Source organism: Echiichthys vipera (genome assembly GCF_963691815.1).
Source record: "Echiichthys vipera genome assembly, chromosome: X".
Classification (NCBI taxonomy): domain Eukaryota; kingdom Metazoa; phylum Chordata; class Actinopteri; order Perciformes; family Trachinidae; genus Echiichthys; species Echiichthys vipera.
This window is the reverse complement of record NC_139825.1, coordinates 32,206,759-32,226,846: the sequence shown is the minus strand read 5'-3', so window position 1 is coordinate 32,226,846 and position 20,088 is coordinate 32,206,759. Positions and strand designations below refer to the sequence as shown.

General features: G+C 42.2%; 1 protein-coding gene across 2 annotated transcripts in view; it reads right to left on the bottom strand.

Moving 5' to 3' along the window:
* itpr1a (inositol 1,4,5-trisphosphate receptor, type 1a) overlaps positions 1 to 20,088 on the bottom strand; it is an 81,842-nt gene that overhangs the window by 7,550 nt on the left and 54,204 nt on the right. For both annotated transcript variants that reach the window (XM_083939709.1, XM_083939710.1), the window contains 13 exons: positions 13,917 to 14,100; positions 13,497 to 13,750; positions 12,275 to 12,475; positions 12,059 to 12,169; positions 11,647 to 11,742; positions 11,195 to 11,338; positions 10,923 to 11,030; positions 10,582 to 10,774; positions 7,671 to 7,793; positions 3,472 to 3,647; positions 1,512 to 1,676; positions 673 to 862; positions 470 to 562 (listed from right to left, as the gene is read on the bottom strand). In XM_083939709.1, the coding sequence (XP_083795835.1) occupies positions 470 to 562; positions 673 to 862; positions 1,512 to 1,676; positions 3,472 to 3,647; positions 7,671 to 7,793; positions 10,582 to 10,774; positions 10,923 to 11,030; positions 11,195 to 11,338; positions 11,647 to 11,742; positions 12,059 to 12,169; positions 12,275 to 12,475; positions 13,497 to 13,750; positions 13,917 to 14,100 (2,038 nt within the window). The remainder of the gene's footprint in view (positions 1 to 469; positions 563 to 672; positions 863 to 1,511; positions 1,677 to 3,471; positions 3,648 to 7,670; positions 7,794 to 10,581; positions 10,775 to 10,922; positions 11,031 to 11,194; positions 11,339 to 11,646; positions 11,743 to 12,058; positions 12,170 to 12,274; positions 12,476 to 13,496; positions 13,751 to 13,916; positions 14,101 to 20,088) is intronic.

Sequence of the window (20,088 nt, the reverse complement as noted above, 5' to 3'; positions counted from 1 at the left end):
TTGTTAACTGTGTTTATCACTGGCCAAAACATAGTTTCATAGTTTTTATGGCTGGGAAACGCAACATGCTGTTCTGTTTTTACCGAATTAATTGGGTCATATATTTATGTCACATGAGGTGTTTGCGAAACACAAGGAAACGTGCAAAACATGCCACAATTTTCCTTTCACTTGTTGTGGCCTGACAAGGCCAAGGATGATTTTTCAAGTGGGCTCTACAATAGATGGTTATCCACTTCTCTTAGACATCGCCATAAACAATTTTCACATGTTGTTTGTTGTTGTTTCATTTGCTGGGTTATTTGTATTTTCTGACAATTTTCTTTGACCCTAGGAATTTTCCAACCCTGCAACTAAAATGAACCACATTATCAATTGAGCTTGAAGATACAAATATTGTTTGTAGACGTATTGTTTTAATGATTGAAATATTTAGAAACAAGCTTTACCCATATAAAACCCAGATTACCTTCTTGCTTGGCTTCTGTGGTGCAGTTCTCATCAATGCCTCCCTGACACATTCCTGCAGAGAGAAACTCACTGGCCAGACTGGCTCCATTTTCTAGAAAGTAGAAAGAGGCAGTCATAAGTGTTCTGATCTTTTTAAAATGGAAAACCTTATAGTATGTAATATTTTTGTGAAAATGATAAATGACAGGATTCTGTCCTCACTTAGAGTTGTGTTGGGGATACGATCAACCTCCAGGATGAAGTCGTCCTTGAAGAAAATGTAGCCAACAATGGAGAACAGGTAAACCAAGATGAGAGCCAGCACAGCGGTGAGAACGATGGAGCGTCCATTACGAGTCACACTCTTGATTACATTCAGCAACGTCTCTTCTCTGTATACCAGGTCGAACAGCTACAGAGGCAAAGCACATGTTATGAAACAAAAAGCTAAACATATGGGAATATATTCATTGTTAATGGACCTAATGTCTCTCAGAAGGTGAAATTAGAAATCGTAAACATGTAGTGCATTAATTATGGTTGCATACTGCCATCTTAAAGATGAACATGAGGTTACACAAGTGTTGTATTATATTATGCCGTATCATGAGGCTTTAATATTTTTTTTCTTTTCCTGAATCCTCAGTTTTCTGTCTGACATGAATTACATAAGTTGTCAACATCCTGTATTGCAGAAATATGGAATTATGCTGGGTTGCATCTGCAGAAGCTGCTTGGCCCTGTGTGAATGGCAAACATCTCAAAATACTGGCATATTCATATAAAGCAGACCTGGGCCACTTCCAAACAACATGAAAAAACAAAAACAACAACAGAAACACCATAGCAGCAGCAAATAAGGCCACTTCTGACTTGCAGGTAGGATATGTCCTTGAATGCACCATGAAGGAATGCTAAGGCTACATTCAGAGAGAAAAGTAAAATTTTACACATGATTTTACTCGAAACCTGCTGCTTTTCATCCCTTTTGAGTAGTGTGTGTTTGTGAAGCAGCGTCCTAATGCGTGCATGTGTATTTACAGGGTGTGTGTTTCTCTCACCAGCAGACTGTAGAAAAAGACGTGGACAAACACTCCCAGAGAGCAGATGATGAGGTAAATGAGGTGATAGAGGAACTCAAAGTCCAACACCATGGCTTTGTAGCCCCGTGTGAAGGTTCCTCGGTTTCCCACAAAACTTATCAGGAAGATGATTTTATTGCACACCTGGAAGATAAAGCCAAGCTCTCAAAAAAGGTCTCATATTGTAAAAAGTGAAATTTCCATATATATTTTTTTTAAATTCCAAAGTAAAGTTTCAAAATGCTCAATCCACAGAGCACAGCCCGTAATCACAAACTGTGGCATCAGGACTTCTGTACGGTGCGGGGAGGGAGGCTTAAAGAGACAGTTTCAGACGGAGGATGAATACAGGTATGTTCAGACAGACGGTATGAGAAAAATAATTAGTTTTCTTTAACATTAAATCATGTAAACATGCTCTATTATAAACCTAAAATACAAGTATGAACAGTATGAGCATTATATGGGACATTTAATTAGAATAAAAGACATAAAAGACATAAAAAATCTACATGGTTTTGGCTGAGGGCTTTGGGGCAGACAGAAAAAAACATTGCAACTAGGTGGGTGTGGCTTTTCAAGCTAAATGAGGACACACTGAGTGTGTTTACATGCTCCTAAGTAATGTCATCATCATGTAAACAAGACACAAGGGAAAGGGATTTACAGGAACAGAGTTAACAAAGCTTCTGTAGGAAAGGTCATCAGCAGTGCCTATTTTTAATAATGAAATCTTACATCTGACTAAAAATGAAACTGACAGGAAAAAACCACACAGCTGCAAAACAAAAAATAACAACACTTAAAATGTCAAAAATACAGTTAGGACATTTTACTATTTACCAGCAGCATGTAAACTACATTTTTGAGTAACCAGGTTACCGCAGTCTATGTTAACGTGTTTTCTGATTACCAGCATGAACCTGATCTCTCTCAATAACCCGGTTCCTTGTGTACATGTAAACACAGTGATTGAGGGGGGAGATGATAGAGGTGTGTACAATACTTTATTTCGTGTGTGTGTGTGTGTGTGTGTGTGTGTGTGTGTGTGTGTGTGTGTGTGTGTGTGTGTGTGTGTGTGTGTGTGTGCGTGTGCGTGTGCGTGCATGCGTGCAAGCGTGTGTTTAAGAGCAAATCTTCAAAATCTCTAGCGGGTACGGGGTGGTGTCACACTCTCTAGGGTCCAGTGACGCACTTCACACCCCATAGCAAGGCCAGGCACTGCCAAAGGGAACTGTAGGGCCAGGGGGGCGACACCATAGCCAGACGGGGCACTAGCCTGCCAAGTGGGCGTGAGTGTGAGTGAGAGCTGAAAGAAGAACTGGAACTTGTGCGGTGGTGTATACAATAGTGCATGTGAATGGGGGAAATGTTTTAAGCATTTCTCTAGGGAAAATTACTAACGAACCACACAAACACAAACTTTCACATGCAGGGCAGACAAGAAACATATAAAGGGTCAGCTCACACAAAATAAAGGGAAAGCATCTTATTTGCCTTTAGAGGAATCTAGCCATGCAGATATTCTAAGATTTATGCCTCTAGCCCAATACAGTGGAGGTGATTTAATTTAATTTGAAGGGCTCCCACACTTTCAGTAGTCTTCATAGGGACAAGCTCCTCTGTAGAAAATATTTCCAATAAAAGCTTTCTACAACTAAGTCTTTAGAGTATCCAGGGATATTGTTTCTGGAAGAAAAAACTTTACTGTTAAACCTTTTAAATCTATTTTATAAATGCTCTGAGTACCACAAACACAGTCTTAAAGACTGCAACTCACAATTAAAACTTGATATAACAACATGAATAAGCACCAAATCCTACACATTCCAGAACCTGGAACCAGCTAATATTTGCTGCTGGAAACATGACTGTAACAACTGGTAATTGACTTGAAAAGAATTTTGGGTGAACTGACCCTTTAAGGCAGACTACTTACATTGAAGGCACCCAGAAGGAAGAGGGTTGGCTCCAGGCCAACAGAGAAGATGAGACGGAGGATGGTGATAATGACGAGAGCACGGATGCCCAGCGGTTGGGGCATGATGATAATGATGGCCAGTGTTGCCAAGACTCCCATCCACAGCAAAGCAGACAGGTGGGGATCCAGCATACCTGCGGAAGATAAATGCACACATTAATGCATGTGTAAAGGACACTTGCAAAAAACTTGCACTTGCATTTCTGTATTTTACAACCCAGTTACATGGTAAATAAGTTCTGTCTCTCAGACAGCCCCCGGGCCTTCATTAGTGAGACTTTGAACTCAAAGAAAGCCAGTTACATAAAAGTATATGACATATTTTTTGTTTGTGTGTGTGTGTGTGTGCTTTAGGCTTTAATGAAAGCCTAGCTGATGCTAGGGTAACTCCAGGATTAGTGTCAGGAGTTTCATGTGGAAACATATCACTCATGCTAAAAAACAAGAACACGAAAACAAGAACATACCAAGCCTGCATATGTTACTGACCCCCCCCCCCCCCTTTTTTTTTTTTAAAGCACATGGGTAATGTCTGCAAGTGTGTATATTTCTTGCACTGGTTGACCTCATAGAAAGTAGAACAGGAAAAATAGATGATTGATGACAGAAAGGAAGAGAAAACAAGAAAAGGAGAAACAGGAAAAAAACAAAGAAAGGGGCGTGAACTGCACAAATTAAAAAAAAATAGAGAGAGAGAGAGTTATAGTGGATCGGAAGGCAGAAGGGGAGTACTGCAGTTAAGGGAGCCCTCCATTCCTCTCCTACTTCCTTTCCTCCCACCTTGCCTCTCTGACTTCTTCCCTTCCCCTAGATTTCTCTCCCTCCCAATCCCTGTGGAGATCACATGACAGGTGCCACTTACATAACAGCCATCTCTAAAAATACCTCAGCTGAAAGATTCATGAGGAATGAGCAGGGAGCAATACAACTGAGAAGGCTGCAAGCATGCACAGTTCTGCGTGTGAGCACGTGTTATGTCGAGTGCATGGTGCACACCAAAGCTATTTGTCAAAAGGCAGCCAGTCATGCATGCAGGCGGAACATACTGACCTAGATCTCCTGCTCTTATAACCCTCATTCTAAAGCCTTAAGCAAAGAAGGGAGGAGAGCAGGGGGGACAGCAAGCACTGTGTGTGTGTGTGTGTGTGTATGTGTGCGTGTGTGTGTGTCAAAGAAAGAGAGAGATAGAGAGAGAGAGAGACAGAGAGAGAGAGAGTGAACACAGGGCCATAATAGTGCCTGTAACAGCAGGCCAGAGGTATGCTGGAGTCTCACGTGATGATGTCTTGCACACAGAAAGAGTTCCAGTGTATAGGAGACCTTAATTATGCTGTGCACTCAGTTTTTCTTTAACAAAGTTTAAACTATGATTTTGATGAATTATTGAACTGTTGCATTCACTGTTAATTGTTCTGTTCTGTTAGCACTGCGTTCATTTTATGCAATTCAATGCACAGTTAATAAGATTTTTCTTTTATAACCTATAATTCACAATTCCACCAGATAATTTGACAAAGATGTAAAACAACTTTAAAAAGATGCGTGCAAAATCTGTTATTTGCATACATATTCTCAGATTAGTTTTTAAAGTCTAAGTCTGGTAAAAAAAATTTCCTCCTTGAACTGAACTGTGCATTCAGTTATCGATTTGTACGGACTACCTGTCAACATGGCCCTACTGGTAAGGCACAGACGTGTAAAACAGTTTTTTTAAAATAAACTCCGACTCCGCTAACTACGTTGTTGGTGCTTAGTTTTTTTTTTGTGTAGGGACTCTTATCATGCTATTGCAGAGATTTGGTGCTATTTTGAGCAATATTAGTGGTTAAAAATGCCATTTTGGTTGCATTCAGCGCACTGCCCTGAGCTAGTCAGTGTAAGCCCTTTGGGGGCTGTTAACTGTTAGCGTCTCTCCGGGATTTTTCTATACAGCGTTGATCAGCGGGAAAAAAAATGTATCCATGACTTATTTGATGTATTTTCATCCCGAAAAAGACCATGGGGTACATTTTCGCTGAACTTACACTTTCCTATACAGAACTGGTAATTAAAATGCATCGTCGGTCAGTGACCTTCAGCACTCACTGGATCGGTTCGCAGCAGAGTGTGAAACGGCTGGGATGAGGATCAGCACCTCTAAATCTGAGGCCATGGCTCTTAGCAGGAAACTGGTGGATTGCTTACTCCAGGTAGGGAATGAGTCCTTACACCAAGTGAAGGAGTTCAAGTACCTCGGGATCATGTTCACGAGTGAGGGGACGATGGAGCGTGAGTTTGGCCGGAGAATCGGAGCAGAGGGGGCGGTATTGCAGTCGCACTACTGCACCGTTGTGACGAAAAGAGAGCTGAGCTCTCGATCTACCGGTCAATCTTCGTTCCTACCCTCACCTATGGTCATGAACGCTGGGTCATGACCGAAAGAACAAGGTCGCGGGTACAAGCGGCCGAAAGGGTTTTCTCAGGAGGGTGGCTGGAGTCTCCCTTAGAGATAGGGTGAGAAGTTCAGCCATCTGTGAGGAACTCGGAGTAGAGCCGCTGCTCCTTTGCGTTGAAAGGAGCCAGTTGAGGTGGTTCGGGCATCTAGTAAGGATGCCCCCTGGGCGCCTCCCTAGAGAGCTGGGAGGAGGCCTCGGGGAAGACCCAGGACTAGGTGGAGAGATTATATCTCCACACTGGCCTGGGAACGCCTCAGGATCCACCAGTTAGAGCTGGTTAATGTGGCCTGGGAAAGGGAAGTTTGGGGTCCCCTGCTAAAGCTGCTGCCCCCGCGACCTGACCCCGGATAAGCAGTTGAAGATGAGATGAGAGAAAAAAAACTAAAAGTAAACCAACTGACAGAATACACAAACATCACAGAGGAGAATAGCTTGCTGTGCTTGAAATATAAAACATAATGCATGGATTTTTAATTTTTCTTTTAAATCACCTGATATGTCGTGCAGGACTCCTGAGCCAATGTACGCTTTGTTTATGACACAGGGCACTCCTGTGTTTATTGTGGTCTCCATAGTAATGCAAGTCAAGTCAAATATGAGCTCAGGCTTTGAGACCATGGTTTGAAGTGTGTGTGTGTGTGTGTGTGTGTGTGTGTGTGTGTGTGTGTGTGTGTTCAGGTCCTGCTCATGATCCTGGTCAGGTGATTAGAAGTCAGCAGATGAAAATAATGTGCTAGGAGATCAGTGAGTCAATAATGCGGCCCTTCAGAGTCTGTCTCTGTGAGTGGCCATGTGACGAGCATTTCCAAATAGTTCCTTAACATTAGAGTGTGCTGCAAATTCAAAAGAAATGGTTCCAAATATGGCGCTGTATACAAGCGAAAATGGGTTTGGGGCTTTTTTACAATCTTCCTCATCTCTACTTGTATATTGAGGAGCTACTGCTGGCTGTTGAAATTAATGCTACAAATTCAATAATGTATGAGATCGTTTCCATGTTTTCTTTTCACACCTTTTAAATATGACATGTCAGTGCAGGCTATAAAATGTAATAGGCTGTTTGTGGTAGAAAAATATGTCTGCAAGCCCCTGTCCTTCCTGTTTTGCAGCGCATAACCTTTATTTGACCCTGGTTTCAAAAGAAGTCTGAATGCAAGAACATTGCAATACACACATATATGCCTCTTAGAATCAATACATGCATGACATATTTCACATCAGAAACACTAAATATTTTATATGCAGGACCAGGACTAAGCTGATATCTATTTCACGGTAAAGTCTAGAAGCCTTTTCAAAAAAAAAAAAAAAAAAGTGTTTTGATCAACTAACCAGTGTAATAACCTGGGATACCTCTTGACTTGAGTCTGGAATGGCCCAGTTGTATTAATATTAGGATGAGAGTATTTTTATATGTAAAATTGGTGAACAATGCTGAAGCTGTTCGTCTGTGCTCCATATCTTTGAAGTAATTCAAGGGTCTTATCATTTTTATTATATCTTATTATTTTTCCGAAATAAATGTCATCTAGGATCTCTGAGGGTGGGGAGGGAAGGACTGAGGGAACACACAATGTAAAATATATACAATATGTTATTATGTATAAACACATGTTAATTCGTTAAAAAAATACTGAGCTACTGGAAACGTCAAGTGAGATCCCACTGTGATAAAAGGATGTAAGCAGTTTTAAAAAGCCTTTTATCATATATGCGACTGACCTGCATGTACACCCTCCAGGGGGTAGAAGAAGCAGACGAGCAGGTTCATGAGCACTGCCAGGTTGAAGGAAACGTTACTCCACACCGACATGTTTCTGGAGCACCAGTACAGCACTGGTTGGGCTGGAGAGGAGAAACACAGTAAGACATTAGACATATATATATATTTTTGTATTTGATCAATATGATAGATTTTTTTTCCTATAAAATAAAAGAAATTTGCAAAGATTGTTTGTAAATTCCAAGATCCTAAGGACATCAGATTGCTTTGTTTTGTCGGACCAACAGTTCAAAAGCCAAAATATTAAATTAAAATGATATACACAGAAATGCAGCAAATCATCAAATTTAAGGACCCATAATTCATAATATTGATGTAAAATTAATGACTTTAATCTAAACTGCATTTTCAAAAATGTTTTCTACAAATTGCTGTTGAATAACTGTATATTGAATAATTGTTTCAGCACTAGATCAATTATCAAATATTATATATAATATGAATGTATTGATATTAGAAAGGTAAAAATATAATATTGTATACATCTATAGACCGCAGGGTTAATTTAAGGGTAAGAACTTGTGAGAGCTGAGCATAACGACTGGCACAATTCTCCCTGTCAAAGAACAACATTACATAAAGTAATATGAGGACTGCGTTAAAAAAACAGTTAATAACGTAAGTTGAAATGATGAAATTGTGAAATAAAGTTTTAAAAGCTCAAAATGAAGAAAACCACTTTAAAACATGCCACTTTGAACTTTGACATAAAAGCTGACTTTTAATGGACTATTTTCTGTCCTCTGCTGTTAGAGAAACTGATGCGGGGACTTTTCTCTGTCCATCCCCTTTTCTGACTGAGAGACAAAACATGGCTTTGTGTGGGTATGCAGTCTTATACGTGGATTAGAAATGTGACAGAGTGTGGCTGCGGGTTTGTGTGTGTATGTTTATGTGTGTGTGTGTGTGTGTGTGTGTGTGTGTGTGTGTGTGTGTGTGTGTGTGTGTGTGTGTGTGTGCGTGAGCAAGCACAGTCTCAGTTGTGATTCATAAGGTTACTGTACAAATGTTTCACAGCTCAAATCATTTGGAAAGCCCCTGTCTGCTTTTGGACAGTGGAAACGTGCACGCACACAACATGAGCACACACAGGATGACATTATTAGCCCTGCTGTTGAGTTGGGGATACGCATACTTCCATCTATTTTCCGTACTTGCTTATCCTTTTCAGGCTTGCAGGGATTGAGGTCAATCCCAGCATGTATTTGGCAAGAGGCGGCGTATACCTCGAACATGTCGCCTGTCTATCCCTGGGAGGTTAGGTTTCGAGTTGATCTAACCTGCATGTCTTTGGACTGTGGGAGGAAACACATACATGGGCAGAACATGCTCCACACAGAAAGGCAGCGATGCATAGCTAAGTTACAGCTTGTCTACCACCACCTCGACCGGTTAGTTTGCTTGTTAGTTTTGTTCCTAACCCTTTTAAAACATCAAAGTCACACCATAACACAAACTAATTGATCAAGGCAGCAGTAGAGCTGCAACTCGTGTTCTGGCTGGTAAAATGTTTGTGCCAATGAAGTCCGCTTTTCCAAACTAGGGGCATGCTGACCACAATCTACTGTATCCCACTTCTAAAATATCTGAACAATCCCTTTAAGATAGCATACCGCACCCAAGTTGGGAATGTTCATCACTTATTAATTTCCGGAAAAAAAAAGTGTGGGAAATTGTGCAGACTATCATCTTATCAACGTCAGACGACTCTTAAAATAAAAAGTCACATTTATGAAGACAATAAAGTGGTTATGATAACCCAACAAGCTCTCTAAATCCTAACGCTGTGGCTCCTTTGCTGTGCCACACCAGCTGTGTGAACAGACACTGCTCCCGCTAGTTCTGTCGTCTCCTATTGTAGTTGCCTATTCACATAACTGCCAGTGGCATCTCTTATCTGAAGCATTTTGTACAGTGTTGAAACAATAAGGCGACTGAACCACGAGCCACTTAACAACAAAATGAATCAGCAGCTTGAATGATTTACCACACACAAATGCATTTGCTTCTCAAATGTGAGGAATTGCTAGTTTGAACATTTTTATATATTTCGTTTTATACAGTTCTAAAGTCAATATCATGGGGTTCTGTCTTGTAGATGTCTCACTGGGTTGAGATTAGTGATGGGTATCTGTTGTTGTAAAATTAGTCAATAAGGGTCAAGCAAGAAAAATAGAGAGATAAGATCGGCTTCTTCGTGTGAGTCTATTTCCAAACCATTTCCTTGCAAGGATGCTGTCTTCCAGACGCCTGCACAAACGGCTCCCGTCTGCAAGAGTGCCCCCAAGGTCCGGGTCTGTAGAGTTTCAAATACAAGCAGTGCAAACAGCCCAGCTGGCATGATGTTTGCAGAGCATGAGGGCAACTTGTCCCATGCTTTGAGTTACACAGAGTCATAATTATAAATTTCAGTACCACTTGTATCACAGGAAAAAGGGAAGTGTCTTCACAAGATATACAGGGCTGTACATTGCATGCAAATATAAGAAAACTTCTGCATCACAAGGAGATAAAGAATATGTTTTGTCCAGTGTTTAAACACCCAAAACATGGTCATTGTAATTCCTGTTACATAGTATCCGATCACTATTTTCTTTTAAAATTTCGACAAAATGATTATTTTGCTATTAACACTTAATAAAGAACGTTAATAATATTGTGTATCCCATATAGAGAGCAAGGAAGCATTATTGCACTTGTCGAACCCTGCGCTTTAATCAATTGCGGAGCGCCTACAGAAAAGTAGTTTATTCAGACAATCTCAAGTGAATACTTATTTATTTTTTCCAAAGATGGTCCTGTGTGACCTGACCATTACATGCACCAGACATGCTTCATCTCGAGCCCCACCTCTGAGTTTCTTCTGCCAGTTCATCTCATTGAAGAGGTCCTCCGCTCGCAGGAAGAAGTCGTTGATCTTGCTGCCCTGCTCGTCTCTCTCTGTGGTGTAGTAAACTCGCAGTTTTGACTCCGAGGTCAGGAACTCACAGATGTTGGGCACAGGGAACACTATCTCCTCCATGGTGCGGTCCTGGCGCACAATCTGAACAGAGAGAGACACACAGTCGCCTTACATTATTGGATATTTGCAAATAAGCTGTCACAAAGTATACATTTGGTTTTCAAGATGATCGTTGTGTAAAATTCTAATATGGGGGCTTCAAGTAGTGAAAAGGGTTACGTGTTACAACCTCTATCTGCGCAGTGTGGTTGGCATAGAACTCCAAGGCCTCATCTCCCTCTCCATTGGTCCCTCCTGGCTTTAACATCATGGACAGCTCTTTATTATGACGTGCCAACTGTATGGAGGACACACAACCGAGAAGTGAGCTCTTCACCAAAAAAAAAACAACAACACATGGATAACGTCCGTCTCATCACATTCCTGCACGAATGGCGAGATTCATACATTTTTGAAATCGTCAGCATGGAATTCTATGAAAACGTCAGATGAACAGCAGACCTGATGAGCTAAAATGTAAATGTTGTGTCCGACATTTCGGGGGGAAGCAGCATCATGTTCCTCCTCTTCCCCGTTGTCCTCCTCCTCTTGGGTGTCCTCAAACTCTACCTCTCCCTGCAGATAGGCCTTCTTTATCACCTCCACCTGCGCGCGCGCGCACACACACACACACACACACACACACACACACACACACACACACACACACACACACACACACACACACACACACACACACACACACACACACACACACACACACACACACACACACACACACACACACACACACACACACACACACACACACACACACACACACACACACACACACACACACACACACACACACACACACACACACACACACACTCATGATACTGAACAACAAAGGCAATAGCCCAGCTGTACATGAGATGTAAAAAGCAGCCGAGATGCTCAACACCCCTCACCAGCTCTTTAGGCCTCATATTGTACAGGATCCTCTCTGCGTTCTCACTGTCGTGACGGCTCTCCATGATTGCGAGCAGCAGCTTGGATGCATTGTTCTAAGAGAGAGCAGGCAGGGGGAAAAGAGAGCTCCAAGATTAGAACTTAAGCTCTGTCCATTTTCTCTGGGCGTAGAAACCCCGGTGCTCGGAGAAAATGCACTCCGCAACTGTTTGTCTTGGCAGGCTAGTTCAGCTCAGATGAATGAATGCTCAGCTCTTATACTTGTCAGTGATATTCCATCCTGCTGTGAAAGGAAACTACTGCACAGTTTTCTTTATTAATGTTTGGCCCGAGACCCAAGCCCAGAGTTAACCCATTCGCCTGTTTAAAAAAACCCACGTAGATCCTTCCTCCATTTTACTTACAACTCACCTTGAGCTCCAACACCAAGTCCATCCGCTTTTTCCCAAGTGGGTTGATGTCGTTAAGGATCAGGGCAATTATGATATCAATTCCATTGGACTCATGTGTGGCAATGCAATTCTGGAAGAAATTAAAACATTTACACATAAAACATTTATGAGAAAGACAGTTATGAGTGCCCTTTGTACAGTCCCGGACCTCCCCTCTGACTGTCTCTTTATTTACCTGGTTTTCATGGCAGGGGCCTTGGCAGTACTCTGTGAGACTCTCCAGAGTTTGGTTGATGAGGGCGACGTTCTTCTCGTTGATGTACAGTCCCAGCAGGCCGAGACCCCCTGTGGTGCTGCCACAGATGCAGTCCAAGAACTGCAGAGTCTCACACACAAGGTTGTAGTTGTTCTTGTTGTTCTGACAGCGAAGGAAGTTCTGAGGAGATAGAAGTGGTGTGTGATGGAGTGACCAGGATAGGTCTGTATGGACTAAACTGAATACAAACCGATGATAAACCCAATCACAACCAAGTACAAAAACTTAACAGGAAAAACGCTAAGCTACAAATGAAAATTCTGCCATTAACAATTCGCTCCCTGTGTCAGCAGTCCCTGTTCATATAATGTATCCTTAGCAGGCCGGCGCACTGTAAATCTTTCTAGTAGGGTTTGTGCACAGGAAAAAGTTGTTGGTACAACTTTAACTTCCAGTATGACAATTTCTGCAAAAATACAAAAGAGGCTAACCTGCTTTGTCTTTATAAAAACCAAAGTATAGATCTCAGTTACACAGGAGCGGCCAGCGAATTAATCATTTAAATATTTTGTGTCAAGAAGTGAACCTTTACTGCCATTAAATTAGCTCTGCCACAAACGGCTGAACCACAAAACAAGTACCAGCTGAGCCGGTAACTAACTGTGTGATACAAAAGGAAATAATATTTAAAGACATTGTAAGACGCAAATTACAACAATTACATCCATTATCAAGTGACTCATCTGCAGGCATCTTCTGCAGGCATCACTCGTAGGTTTGAAGAACGCTCTGTGCCTAATAAATTCTCCTGCTGCCTTCTTTCTTGAACTGACAGTTCAATTAACGAGTTAACTGGAAGTTGGCCTTTCCAAGCTCAGTGAAAGAGCTCAGTGAACACACAAAAATTAAATGAAGAAAGGAATTTTTTTCTTTTTATCTGTCTGTGAATAAAGATGAGCATTGAAGCCATCTCTATAGCCTAAAGAAGTCACCTCTAATACGTATATGACAATGACGATTAAGGGATTTAGCATTGCTAATACAATCATGATACCAGTGTTTCAAACCTGTAGTGAAGAAGCAAAAGAATGCATGGATAAGATGTCAAAACCATTTTTAAGAGTAAAGAAGGTACTGCAGCCAAGTGTGATCCATCTCTATCTCTAATGGATATCTGAGTCTGGAGATCAGCCTGTCCCACCTGTAGGTCACGGTTGTGATTCTCACAAAGCAGCTGGAGGAAGCGAAGGATGGGCTGCATGATAACGATTACGAAACTCATTTCTCCCTCGTCCTGGTTCTTGTCCCCAGTGCTTGGCTGGCCATCAGCTGAGTTGAAGTGGTCCTCTGGGTCTGCTTCACGCCGATAAGAGTTAAAGGCCTTCTTGGTGGCAGACGAGGCCTCTAATAGTTGCTCTCTCACCTCATCAGTCATGACCACCGCTGAGTCTCTGGCTAAACAGAGACAGGCACCAAATAAGGACTAAGGATGCAGTCGAAACTCACAGAAATCATCTTTCAACTCTATTTCGAAACAAGTTTTTATTATCAAGGATATTGTAGCTTGTCTTAGCAGCCTTTCTTGGTAACAATTTCATACTATGAGTATGTGACCTCTGACCTTTTTTGCGAACAGGGACATCTTTGTCCTGGCTGTCGTCATCTCTCTTCCTGTTTCCCAGGTCGCTGGTATTTACCGTCACCGTGGCTTTGATTTCTAGCTGGGCCAGCTTCATACGGTCGTAGAAGACCCGGAAGAACTTTTCTGATTTCTTGTCGTCTGTCAGACGGCAAAAGAAGGAACGCTGGACACAAGGGACGAGAACAGAAAAAAACCCAGATTACTTATTCTTGTAGTGTGCAAAATGCGATTATGATTATTGATTTATCGCGTCAAACAGTCTTCAAGCAAGTTCCTCAGGTTCCAGCTTATCAAATGTGAAGATGGGCTGCTTTTATCTATTTTAAACCATTTCAAACTTTCATATCTTTGGAGTTCAGCCTGTTGACTGGACAAAACAGGTGATTTTAAAGATGTTACCTTGAAATGAAATAGGAAATTATAAACATTTTATCAATCTCCTGGCATAAATGAAACAAGTGAAAACAGATTAATTGATATCGAAAACAGTCATTAGTTTAAGCCCTAATGTAAATTACACATTCATTATACACTTTATTTCCCCCCTCCAAGTAAGTATTATGCAACTGATTTGTTATTTAGAGTGAACGTGATGTTGGAACAGGGAACATAGACTTTATGATCTGGTTTTGTTTAAAATTCTTTGACTGTCTGTGCACACATGTTCTATCACATTTTTACTAACAAATCATGGGTCAATATAAGCAGAAAACCAGTCTTGACTGGACCTTCACAAAAATTACATAACCATAGTGAAGCCAGTCTGGATTTACTGTGACGGGAGGGGTTTAAACGCTGCAGTTATTGATGTGAAATGGGGTCATGCAAAATTGGAACACTTGGAGCCTGGGAGCTCAATGCATACACCCTGTCCCAACCCAAGGGGGCTGTTGCTTTGATTATGCAAGAGCTGTTATCTGCTGCAGCCTATGGAAAGTCTTTGACCAACAAAGGCAGCCTCACCATACTTGGATGGTGAAAAATGACACGAGCGGGAGAAGCCTGGTCTACTTACACAGACAAAAGAGCTAGAGGCGAAAGACAGACACCAAAGAGGGAATAAGGGAGTAAAAAAAACCCAGATGATTGAGAGAGTGGAAACGAGGGAAAGAGATAGGGAGAGAGGGGGGAATGTCATCAGACAGTATCTAGGCCGGTTCTTAAAGTTGTTACATAACCATCCGTCTTTCCAGGTTATATCTAAAACTGGGCTACTGGAAGAAACAAACAAATGACATTCACAACGAAATCTTCAAACAAAACTGACAAACAAGCCTTGTTTATCCTACTTCAAGGACACGGTGAGGGTGTATGTCAGAATCAGAATCAAAAATACTTGTGCATTGGAATTTGATGTTAATTTAATGTTATGTAATGTTAAACACACTGCTAAATAGTGTCATTCAGAATTAAAAAAAAAAAAGCCAAACCAGACAATCAAGTAGCCAAACAAGAGGCTGAATGAAGTATGAAGTAACAGAACACAAAGCAGAGCTAACACAGTTTTTGCAACCGGCCTTCTTCTAAAGAAACAATGACATAACTGTGCGCTTGTGCCCTGAAGCAAATTCCAGAGCCTTATTGTGCCCCACCCCGGCCCCTCCACCACTGAGCAGCAGTCTTCCCGCACGTACACACTCTGCCAACACTCAGGGACGAGGAGATAGTGGCGTGGGGAGAGGTTGGAGAGGGAGCTGCTGAGTCGGGCAAGGCCGTCGCATAATGAACAACTTGATGACAGAGTGGAGGGCGCAGAGAGGGGGATTAGCTGCACCACTGGCAACGTTCTCGCAGCTCACAATTCACAGCATGCCCGAGTGGTGAGGGTCATTCCTGCCTGCCTGTCTGTCTCTGCTCACATAACTCACAGGCAGCTAAAGCTTGGACTTGCAGGTGGGTGAGGCATGAGGCCCAGGTTAACGCACATTGATTTACCATTACATAACACATGCACACACACACTTTTACAGTACATGTGTACAAGCGTGCACAGGGGAGTGCATACGCAAATACGCCCACTGACTTTTTTTTACACTCAAAAAACTGGGTCAGCTGTCTCCGGCAGAGACATATGCCAATTTGGACAGGACACACCCACATATCTCACATGCAGTATTATACTGTTCCCCCTAAAACTCTACGTCTGCCAACTTCATTCTTATGCAATCGCATTCATTTTCCACTGCCCGTCATTTTTATCAATGTCGCAGCCCCTCATCTCTGGGAAGTCCCAGGTTAGAGACGCTGCGTACAGTCTCAGTGCGCAGTCGGACTAGCACCACGCTGGCAGGGGTATTTCATCCAATGGATCAGGGATAGCTGAGCTATTATATTTCACCGCGGTAGAGGTGAGTCTGTTTGATTTATGGTGGCTTCAAGGTGGATGTATCGGTCACATTAAAGAGTTGTAAATTACTGTGTCCAGCCGTCGGAAGTCTTCACCTGCAGCTGCATAGTAAAAAGAGTAATTTTTTAAACAGCCTGTTTCTAAGAAACTGAGCTGAGTTTAGTGGATCGAGTGAGTCACTGAAACAAAGAAGTGGAGCTGGAACGCCACAGTGAAGAAAAACACAGCAGCAAACTTTCATGTTATGGTTTCTTCAGAATTGTATGTGAGTTTGCGTCTCGCAATGAATCACAGACGAAAACCTAAACTTTTATGTCTAACCGCATTGCTGCCTCTGGGTGTGCAAAGGAACAGCATCAAAACACTACAAAGACAAAAAAATCTGCACTGCCGTATGGAGACAAGACACCATCTGTCTTTTGTTATCACTGGAAGAGCAAGGACATGTGTGGCATGATGGAGGGATGACGTTATGGATGAAGTAACACATGGTGGTCAAGGGGAGAATGGAGTGATAGCAACAGAGAATGAAAGAGAGAGAGAAGGATCTCAGGGGCCCCCTGCAGTGTTGGGTAAACACAGTGCATGTCTGTATCCATGGAAACAAACCCTGAGTGGAATGAGACGAGGAGTGGGACGAGTTGAGGGTGATGAACACTGAAAAAACAAGGTCATAGCGCTTTCCCTTCTCTCCTTCCGTTCCGCCACTTGGCATCAACAAAGGGATGTTATGCAACATCTATTTATACTCGCGCTCGCTCTCCCTCTCACCCTCCCTCTCATGTCAGGCAGCACCACATGCAAACCAAATTCTGCTCTGCTCTCCTCCAAGTCTGTTTTCTCCTTTCCTTTGCCACTTCCTTCTTTCCTCAAACCAACTACCTCTCTCTTTATTTTTCCTCCTCAAAGAGAGTTTGTCTACTGCATTGTGTTCTTTTTCTTCTTTTGGGAGAACCGGTTAAATGCACCTGCAATGCAAGAGTTTTGGAGGGAAATAGAAAAGCATGTCAAACGGTTAGACGCCACATGGCTGACAAGTGAAATGTCACAAGTCGCTGTGTCACAACCGAATTTACAGCTGCTTGAGCTCTCTCACAGCTGTTACAGGGGAGCTGGCATGTGACAGACATAAAGAGGAGAGGTGAGGAGCCAACATAGTCTAGAAAGTACTAAAAAGCACAGTAAAATAACCAAGATTTCCAAGGATGTCTATGCGTTTGCTTTTCATGACAGGACAACGGCAGGGCTTGTGTGTAAATGAATCACTTTGCATGCAATCTGGAGTTCTTCTGTGTGGTTTATTTCTGTGCGCTATGTAGGTCACAAGTAAATAGTTAACTGTGTTACATGATATCCAAGACCCAACAGGTGCTTAGCTCGACTCGTCAGATGAAGACACTGACAAAAAAGCACCTCCTATTATCCTTGGAGTGATTTCTTGAAGACAGCAGAACCAGGAACAAAGAAGTCAGTTTTCTGTAATGGTGACTGTTTGCAGAAAAGAATATGCTTGACTTATGAATCTGAGCTTCAAGCTGTTATTGAAAAAAACCTCAGCACCAGTAACTCGAAGAACACAAATATTTGTACACATATTTGCATGTGGCACATTTCTAACACTGCATACAGAGTAGTTCTCCACCTAAAGAAACCTCAGTTTTCAGAACAAACTTAAGAATGCCAGGAGGAGATGAGCTCCAGTTTCTCTACAATCCCCTCTGTGTTCCCCGTCGTTCTTCTCCCCACTGCCCCAGTTCCGGAGGCCCAGCATGGCCCAGTTTAGGCCGGCAGGAGAGGCGAGGGAGCGGGAAAGAGGCTGGAATGTTTTGAGGACTGAGACATTCCTCATTGTTCATTCACACAGGCTTTATGTAACGCAGACGGATCACGTGACGTAGCTCTGCAGCAGTCGTGGGAAGCCAAAGCATTACCTCCGCTACAGTGGCTTCCTCGCTCTAATCTGATTATGCAAGCCTTGTGCTTACATAACTAAACATGTAGACGTACAGACAGATAGAAAGACGAGGGGATCAACGGACAGAGCAACAGACAGAAAGACATGAACAAGAGAGACAGATAGATAGGGGGTTAGAGTAACTCAGATTAAAGCAAACAGGGAAAGAATGTTAATTTACATCACCTAATGCACATAATGAGAACCTCCAACCCATACAACCAAAGTGAGAATATCAAGAATATTTTATAATATACTAATCTAGAAAACTACTGACATGATAGCAGCTGGCCTGGCCTTTTAGCCAAATGATGTGTTAGATATGAGAGAAGTAGAGCCGTCTGGGTAATGTATATGTATATGCAGCTACGAGGCCCACTGACCCAAATAATGTAGATCCTCTTGTAATGGAAACCAGCCATGGGACATTTGGTTCTTTTCACAGACTCAATTGTAGCAGATGCACTGCAGGATAAACTGAGCCTTTACAGAGATAACAGCCCATGAACCTAAAACACTACAGATCACTTACAGTAAGTACATGACATAGGTAAGTTTGTCATTTGTATTATGTTACAATAACAAACTCTGGAAATTAAAATTAGAGAACAAATTATTAAAACTTGATTTAGTCTGAAATATTGTTATTTTTATTGTTCAGAATTTGACAGAATAACTGTGGCTATACCACTGCTGTACTAGCATGTTTTTTTAAATAACCAAGGCACTTGAAAAAAGCAGTGAGCAAAATTAGAGAACACTTTCAGATCCAAGTTATTGGTGTTAATTTGGCCCTATTTACCTGGCAGCTCTCCTGGTTACTTTGCAAAATGGCAAGTTGCTCTCAGGTGACTGAAACCCTGAGACAGCAGGTCATCCAGATGAAGGCCAAATGGATGGCCCTCTCAGCCATTAGAGAGAGGTTGTGTATTCCAAGTCTGTGATTTCAAGAATATTGAAACTTTACAAGGACACAGATAAGTTTAGGTCCCTCAAAAGGTCCGGTTGTCCACGTAAAACAAGAGCACGAGAGGACAGGATTATGCAAAGACTTTCAATGGGGAATTGGTTCAACACTGCAGCTGGAGTTGCTCATCGGTTCAGGTTTGAATATCACCTATAATGCGAGGGGGTGCATTTCACGGCAGGGGTGCTGAATACGGCACACCTGTCCAACAGTGCGCACAGGCATACTCGGGTCACAGTGGAGCGCTGCTTCGGTTTGACTCCCTTCATTATTATTTTCCATACAGCGTTTTTATGGGCCCCTTTTATTCCACTCTTAAGACGGGCAAATAGCACGTCCTTATTTTGCTCCATCTCGGATGTCAGGATGCCGATCTGTGTGTCAGAAAAGTTTCTTTTTGTACCTGCGTTCTTCCTCTCCATGTTTGACCTCAGTGGGCGAGGCCTCCGAACCAGGAATATTTAAGGGCATAACATGTTAATGACGATCGAATTCAACCGCCGCATTTATCAAGGCCCGCTCATTCGTATGCTGAGATTGGTCAGATACGAATGTTTCATAAATCACACATGGGTCCTTTCCTACGACCAATTATGCGCTCAGATCTGCAACCGTTTCCACGCAGGTTTGATAAATGAGGCCCAGTGTCTTTTCCTTGACAATTTGGACTGAAAGCCTACTCTGCAGTGACCAAACCTCTCATCAGCAGAAAGAATAAAAAAGCCGGTCTAACTCCCATAGAGAATCTCTGGAAAATCCTTGCCGACAAAGTAAAGTCTAATAAACCCACTACAGTTACTGAACTGTGGAAGAGACTGAAGAAGAACGGACACAGATCAAACCAGAGCAGTGTGAGAAACTAGTGATGTCCTGTGGGTGCAGA